An 8571-nucleotide genomic window follows, 5' to 3' on the forward strand; every position below is an offset into this window, starting at 1 on the left:
TAAAAAATAAAATAAATAAATAAAAGTAATTTCTCAATTTTAATTTTAGAGATATTGCCACAATGTTACTAGGCAGATTTTCTGTGGTCATTTAACCCAATTTAATCATTGATTGCTGTTCTAACTGGTCTTCCTGTGTTTCAGGGACAGTCTTGACAATCCTGACAGATTGTAACTACCATTAAAAACTGTTTACCATTACGCTGTTGTGTTTATTATTTGTTTTTTGGTCTCTTCAGAAACATAGAGTACAAAAAAACATGTACCGAAGGGCTGAGTGACGATAAGGCCCCCTGTTGTTGTAACTCATTAAAGGACTTCCTGTTTAGTGAGAGTGAGCAAAAACACACAACACCGGCGCATCCTGTAGAACAAATTTAGCTAAAGCTACACATGTGAACACCCCATGTGTTTTTGCATTTTTCACGATATACCTGAAACGTGTAATTTAGATTTGAAAGGTTCTTGCTTGTGAAAACCTTTTAGTGTATAAACACAGAGTGGCGATCTTAAACAAGATGAGACAAATGACAACAAAGGATCCATCAACCAGGAAAAGAAAAAATGCTTCAGGATTTTTTTTCCCATGAAATAAATAGCTATGGTTAATTGTTAGTAAATCTAGGCTTCAAAAAAATTGTATTTTTTAGTTTGCTATAAAGAAGGCATTGTGAAAACCAAGAGAATACAAACAGCATTAGCACCTTATCACTGTGTGAGAAGACATGTCTACTTAAGAGTCAATAATATTCAACATATTTAACAAACTAGAGTATTTTTCGTACAAAGCCTTCATTTTTTTTTTTCAAAAAACAACAATGCACTTTATAATCCAAATCGCCCAATATATGGATTAATTCTGGTCGTACATTCTGATGCTGAAGTGATAGAAGGCGCTCTGTCAAAATGTCCGTCTGTGTTTGGGAATGTTATTGTAAATGCTGATGAGGCCAACGTGTAGCAGTGTCAGAATGCTTTTTTTTTTTTAGGGGTTACTAACCAGATTGGGAGTTAGCATAATCACAGTAATGGTTGTTTTAGCCGTTTCCTTTTTTTTTTTTTTAACAAGTTAAAAACAAAGTTTTGTGTTATTGTAAATGCTAACGTGGCTAACATGTTGCAGTGATTTTTTTTAGGGGTTACTAACAAGGTTGGGAGTTAGCATAGTCACAGGTTTGCTTTATTGGGATCTTTCTGTTTTCTTCACAAGCTGCACTTAGTGAGGGGTGTTATTGTAAATGCTAATGTGGCTAACGTGTGTGTGTTTTTTTTCCTTTTTGGTGTTATTGATAAAGTTGGAGGTTAGCACAGTCACAGTATAATGTTTGTCTTAGCGGGATTTTCTGCCTTGCAAACAAGATTTGGTGTCATTGCGAACATGCTAACATCGCTAACATGTAGTGTTAGACTGTGTTCTTTTAACGTGTTTTTGAGAACAATGGGTATTAATCACAGTAACATTCTACTCAGCTATACCCAGCGGTATCAGTCGTTTTTTTTACATGTTGCAAATATGGTTGAGTGTTCTTGTGAACACGCTAACACGGCTAAAGTGTTGCAGTGTCGGACTATGTTATTTTTATGTTTTACTAACAAGGTAAGGAGTTTGCATAGTCATAGTAGGCTGTTTTGAGCATTATTAGTCTGTTTCTTTTTTGTATTCCAAACAAGGTTTGGAGTTACAGGTATTGTAAATATGCTAATGAAGCTAACATTTCTAATGTAGCTAACCTGTAGCGTGTTACAAACTAGTTCTAGAGTTACTGTGTATGCAGTTAATAAAGTCTGACTGACTGATGCATTTATCTCTGACTCTTTTGTCTTGTTTAATGCGCTATAAAGTTTGGTGCAGCTAATATATGGCATATGTTTGAAAATAAACCATTTATTAATGGTGCACTACAGTGTGGAAAGTACTGTAGGCCTACATGCTGAAGATCATGATGATGCATTAAAAAGTGCTAAAAAAACTATCAGTTAACCCCTCAAATTTGGTGATTTACTGTCACCCCTGTCCTGATCCATTGCTGTTTTTACAAGAAAAGAGTTGATTCACTGATCCAAACTCATGGATTATACCATAACAGCCAAACAGTTGGAAAATGATGATGGTCTTCCAGTATGTTTTAGGTGCTGTTCAGCCCAGCATGGCAGCAGAGGGGTATCACCAGGACTTGTTTTGTTTTTATAGCACCTCCATAGTAGGCTTTCTTTGAGTCCACTGAAAACAAACCATCTCACTCCACACATTGACTGTATATGAGAACTGAACTGAGTGAGTTTGATGTCCCCTATAGAAAGTCACTTTTTTCCGGCTCCAAATAAATAAAGTCAATTTTCAGTGGCTATTTTTTCTTACATTACGGACATGTTGGAGCCAGACAACGTCAGTATAGCCGTCATTGGGGAAAGTTGGTCTAAGCTGTTGTGTGGAAGTACATCCCAACGACTTGAATACGGGTTTGGTGGAATCGGTACTTTGAATAGTTCAACCAATCGATGTGAAACAACTTGTAGTGAGGCATCTGATTGGCCAATTTGTAAAACATTTCTGACAAATACAATGACTGAGTAATAACTGTTTAATTATTAATAGAAGACTGAAGGATTTGGGCTTTCTGGAGCCAGTGGGTACTTCCTGGTTGGAATTGGTGGGAGATGGGGTCTCTCAGTTCAATTCTCATATACAGTCAATGACTCCACAGTTGATCTTCTTTATTTGGTGTGTGTGAAAGTTTATCTGAACTCTGATGTAGACCAATAAAACTGTGGTCTGCCTAAGAGCCAGAAACTCAGTTCAGTGAACTCTGGTGTGATGGTGTGGAAACAAACAATCCAGCAGAACAGAGAGCAAAAGTAACATCAGTAAGGCAATCATTTATTCATTTTTTTTCTGTAAAACATCATCTTTGTAGCCTGCTTTCAAGTGGTCATCAAGCTCACTTCTGATTGGGAAGAATAGAAATGTTGAATCAGAGCGACTTGGACCAATCACTGCCGACTGACGATTTCTGGCTCTAACATAGTGGCGTCCGTATCCCAAAAAGATTGGCGACTGAACTGACTTAATTTTGTTGGAGCCGGTAGTAAACTATTTCTGTGGGTGACGTCACAATCGCTCAGTCCAGTTATTGTATACACTCAATGAAAAGAGAGTAAAGTTCAAATCACAAATGTGTGTTTGGGAAGTTGAGCAAAACATCAAAATTTGATAGTCAAAGTTTAACATTCTCTGTCAGTTTTCAGGACATACACTGCAAAAACTGAATTTGAAGACAGTAAGAAGACTTTTGTTAACCAAAAAAATGGTTTTGTTTTCTGTATTTCAAGAAAAATAACCTTATCGAAGGTTTTTCAATAGCAAAATAATCTTAGTCTAAGAAAACATATCTTAAGTGACATTCACATTACCCTTGTGAGCGTACGTTCAGGTATCTACTTGAAATGAAAAGTCCATGTAAATGAGCATGTGTGTTTTGGGCTTCTGCTTTCAAAACTCTCTCGTTCATGCATCACTATGGAAGTTTTTATGACCATTTTATGAACAAATGCTAAAAGTTAAACCTGTTGAACTTTAGCCAATCAGAGACTCGGATTTACAAGTGGTAAATGGATGGCGTCCCTTTTAATTCACGGAAGTGCCAACAGTTTGAAAACTGATCATGGAGAAGAAATGAATAACTGCTGTTTGTGCCCAGACGGAATTATGGGAAACCAAGTCTTTCACATATTGGTATATGCTGTAAAAAAGAAAGTGTGGAGCAAGATTCACCAGATTTACGCTTGGACATTTACCCTCTTCCAACTGTAGGTGGCAGACATGTGCTAGTAAACAGAAGAAAAAGAAGGAGAAGAAGCCCCTCCCTGCTTGACCAGAGTGAATACCATGGGCTATTCCAAAAATGATCGATGTGAATGTAGAATATATTTTTCCTAAAATATGAATTCTTGAGTATTTTTTGTATCCCACTGGAAGATGTTTCGCTTTCATTTTTTTTCTTCAAATTTGATCATTTTTGAAGTATGCTGCCCCCTGAGGGGCGTCTGCTGTAACTGCACGATGCTTGGATTTGAAGGAGTTTTCTCCCAGTGGTACAGTGTGAAAGCAAAAACTACTAGACCAAATCTGTTGTTTTCCCACCCAATCAAGCTTGTAGCATCCCATCCCACGATGAAGCATCTTTATGTCAAAGTGAAACATTAAACCAACTTCCTGTTTGCCATACACCATTTATTAAGTCATTTTCTTCCTCACCTTTCCCCATCTTCCTTCAGTTTAACCTGCACTACAGGTGTGTGACTCATCATCATCACCACCATCATCCTCCTCACGCACGTGCCTTCCGTTGAGGGAGCGGAAGGCGGATCAACGGAAGCCTCCCTCATGCCCCTGGGCGGCAGAGCGGGGCATCAGTTTAGATGATGCAATCCCATTACGCGGTTACATGCGGGAGCACGACACCGTGTAGCCCGTTGCATCAGAAAAAAATCATTTGTGTCACTCATTAAAACGTGACAACAAATCGGTTTTATTTCTAAAAATGATTCTGGAACATTCTGCGCAGAAGCGCTGACCGGGGGGGTCAACGGCGGGACACTCCAACCCTCGGAGAGTGGGAATGAGAGGGACGTGTCTGTGGTCATGTCAGGCTGCTCCGATTCCTATTATTATCCCAGGAAAGAAAGAAAAAAAAAGGGGGGGGGCAATTAAAACAGCACAACTCCTGAGAAGAGTCCAAAAGCTGGCTGGAGCGCACGCAAGTCCCAAGATGACCCCCATCCAGAAACATATCCCCATCATCTGAGCAGCTATTTTTGTAACTTTGGGAACGTTTGTCCCTCTGCGGCGAATGCCTATGTGCTCTTTGCGCACAGCGTGGGCGTGCGTAATTTACGCAAATTATCCCCAAAGTTGTCCCTCTTTTATTTTATCATTATTGTTATTCGAATGTGTGCATGTGATGGTGGTGGTTGGGGGGGGGGCTCTTATAAATTGACACTCAAATCAAAGATTGTCTGCTCCAAAACAAATTCATTAATTAATTGGTTAATTTAAAAGAAAAAGCGCGTGCGTCTCATCCACTCTTTTCAAGTTTTGGAACCAGAGGTTTCTGTTAATAGGTAAACCAGTTAAAGAGTAGAGTAACACACCAGTGAGAAAAAGAAGGGAAAAGGGGGAGGAAGAGGGGAGGGGGGGGTCACTGCAACATCAAACAGTGGTGTCGTCACTCGCCGGTCGTACGTGCCAAGTGCCCGCCCGCTCCAAAACAAATATTGACGTGATAGTTGTATTCAAATGAGCGGCATGACCGGACGCGCGCGGGCCAATCAGAGCGCACCGTCTCATTACACCTTCTTTTCAGAGATCATTCATAACGCCGATGCGTCAAACAGTCACAGAGCGGCCGGCTATAAATACGGCTGCGCGCGGCGCACAGTTAGACATTGCTCCAAAATCAAAGACAAGCAAAGAGCCGCGGGGACTCGGACCGGCACCTTCATCTGATCACTCCCTCTGACCTGCTCTCCGATCCATATTCCACGCTGACTGTCCTATCATGCCGGCAATGGCTGGATTACGTCTGAGGCGCGTCGTGGCGGCGGCGCTGTGCTGCGCGGCGCTCGCTGCGGTCACGCTGGGGTCCCCCGTGCTGGGGCCCGAGCCGTTCCGCTGCGCGCCGTGCACCCAGGAGCGGCTGAGCGCGTGCCCCGCGGTGGCGCCCGGATGCGCGGAGGTGGTGCGGGAGTCCGGCTGCGGATGCTGCGTCGCCTGCGCGCTTAAGCGCGGGGAGATGTGCGGGATCTACACGGCGCCGTGCGGCGCCGGGCTCAAGTGCACCCCGAGACCCGACGACCCCCGGCCGCTGCACGCCCTGACCCGCGGACAGGCCGTGTGCGCCGAGGTGCCCGCGCAGGAGCCGGTCCCGGAGCTCCAGACGCAAGGTAGGCCCCGTGATTTCCATCCCCACCACCTCCTCCTCCTCCCTGCTGCACCTCTGCGCTTCATCACAGCCTTCATCACTCATCATCTTCCTCCATCAGATCAGGAAGAGCCGGAGGCGGAGATGGACAACACAGCCGGCATCTCGGACACCGGCCTCTACCTCTCCGGGCTCAGCAAACCCTACGACCCGCGGGCGGCCGCCGACGCGCAGGAGAGCATGAAAGCCAAACTCATCGCTATCCGCAAGATCTTCCCTGAGCAAGTAAGTGCTTTGCTCTCCCCTAAAAGCGCGCCCTTCCAAAACTTTTATGGGGGAAGATTGTGGGAGATGGGTGGATGCGCCACCAGGGGGAGCCCGTGCGCTTTTCAACGCAATCTGTCAAATTTTGCTGTAAGATATTCTCCCCCTACTCTTCTCACTTTTTACCTCTTCTACCAAACAGGGTCCCTGTCTGCTGGAGCTGCAGACCGCCATGGAAAAAATTGCCAAATCCCAGCAAAAACTTGGAGACAAGTTGACCAGATTCTACCTCCCGAACTGCGACAAGCGTGGATTCTACAAACCCAAGCAGGTGGGTCTGAGGTTTAAACGGCTCAGTTGATGGAGCTAAGGTATTTTAAGACTCATAGGGTGGTAAATGAGAACAGCAGAGAGGAGAGGATCAAATGAAGTGATTAAAAATATTTTATTCATACTTAATCAACAGTGATTTTAGCAGATGTGTTATTTATTCCTTAAAGTAGCTCACATGGATTTTTGTCAATAAAATTGACTCAAAAATCAGGAGGCAGAGCTTTTTGCAGGCCCCCCTGTAGCTCCGCCCCTGGTTGAGGGTGATATCAGCCATCTAAAATGTGTTCCCTTCTTCTCTGCAGTGTGATTCCTCTCTGGATGGGCAGAGAGGCCCCTGCTGGTGCGTCAACTCCTGGAATGGCAAGAAGATTTTGGGTTCCACCGACCTGCCTGTAGATGCCGAGTGCCCTTAAAAGACATCAGCTCTGAAAGAATGGAAAAAGACAAAAACAAGAAGCCACTGATTTAACCTTTTTTTTGTTTATTTATTAAGCTTTGTCCATGTTTAATTCAGGTACACTGTCCATGTGGGACTGTGGGTTCCAGCCGCCCTGAAACCCCTTCATTCCTTCCTCCTGCACCCGTCCCAAAGAGAAAAAAAAATCTATTTTTGTTTGTTCTGAAAAGGAGATTTTATATTGATGCGTTTATTTCTACTCTTCAGCCTTATTTATTTCAGTGCATTTTATTTGTTATTTGTAATTATTCATGAGTATTTATATCTTTTTTTGCCTTATTGTTATTTTTTTATATTATTTTTAAGCATGTATAAAGTGTATATATGGATCTTGGCCCTGAGGAACTCCGCTACTGAGTTGCTCCGCCCTTAAGGAGTTGTTTTTGGTTTGTGACAAACCAAGAAAAGATAAAGAAAAAAGCACTGAGTGACCAAAAGTCATTTATGATTCTTTTTTTTTCTTCTGTTACATTGTTAGCCTTTATTTCCTCATGCGATACATCAGCTGTCATCGGTAGATGCAAAACTCCTCGTAGGGAATCCTCTAACATTTACCATGCTTCCATGGGGCTGCAGATAGCGCTGAAAGGTGGCCCGCTCACTGTGCCACCTCTCAAACGGGTATTTCTACGTGTACCTACCTCCGATATTTACATGTCTGCTGCCAGTTGTGTCACTGTGTCTGTTAAGAAACAAACACGATTTGCTATTTTTACACGTTCTCTACAGGCCAAGAACACATGACCACAAAAAGCGAGCGCCGCAGTGAGCTGAGGTGGCTCCGCTACATGCTGCTGTTGGGGAGAGAATTGTTGTTTGTGTGAGTTGATTCCAAAGTGGCTAACAGCTCACTTGTGTGTATGTACACTTTTGTAACTGAGATGTAATGTAAGAAATAAGTGATATATTTAATAAAAACAATAGCCTCATACTTATTGTGGTCATTTTTAATTATTTTTTGTACATAAATGAAATAGTAGTTTAAACAAGTGTAAGCACATATTTTGATATGAAAATGATTTTAAAAAAAGTCTATAAGTACATACTTAAAGTTGTAATGAATTTCTTGGGGTACCATCTAAAAAAATTAACCTAATAGATCCATGTGCTTTAAAAGTGGCACAACAGTGGCCTCTAGTGGAAGCCGAGAGTATAACCCCTTTGAGAAATCCACAAATTAAATCTACAAACGTTTTTCTCGCATAATCAAATGGTATGGAGGCCCTGAAGGGCAAATCAAATAAACAAATCACTTAACACAAAAACATAGTAAAGATCAAAAGAAAATTAAAAATAAGTAGTAGAAGTAAATATAATATTTCATTGAAATCGAAAGACAATTCCAAAAATTGAATAAAAATGAAATGTTTTGGAAAAACAAAAGCAATTTCCAGAAATCACAATGTAATGTTAAAAAACTAAACACAATAAGAAACCCAAAGAGTTTGGTTTTATAAGACATCACTAATTGGATGATGTCGTTTGATTTCTGATGTTTGAGTTTTTTCAAGTGCATGTTCGATGTCCGCATACTACTACTAATAATTTTTTTTATATATGTATGTATATATATATACACAGTATGTATATATATTT

At 41.6% G+C, this 8571-nt stretch overlaps 1 protein-coding gene across 1 annotated transcript; it reads left to right on the plus strand.

The window, feature by feature from the left end:
* The first annotated feature begins 5392 nt into the window (after positions 1-5392).
* Positions 5393-7906, plus strand: LOC112150930 (insulin-like growth factor-binding protein 1). The gene is made up of 4 exons (XM_024279467.2): positions 5393-5943; positions 6043-6206; positions 6388-6516; positions 6821-7906. Exons 1-4 carry the CDS (start codon positions 5559-5561, stop codon positions 6929-6931), a joined length of 789 nt encoding a protein of 262 aa, XP_024135235.1. The 5' UTR covers positions 5393-5558; the 3' UTR covers positions 6932-7906.
* Positions 7907-8571: the final 665 nt, after the last annotated feature.

The sequence above is a fragment of the Oryzias melastigma genome, linkage group LG4 (assembly GCF_002922805.2).
Source record: "Oryzias melastigma strain HK-1 linkage group LG4, ASM292280v2, whole genome shotgun sequence".
NCBI classification, from domain to species: Eukaryota; Metazoa; Chordata; class Actinopteri; order Beloniformes; family Adrianichthyidae; genus Oryzias; species Oryzias melastigma.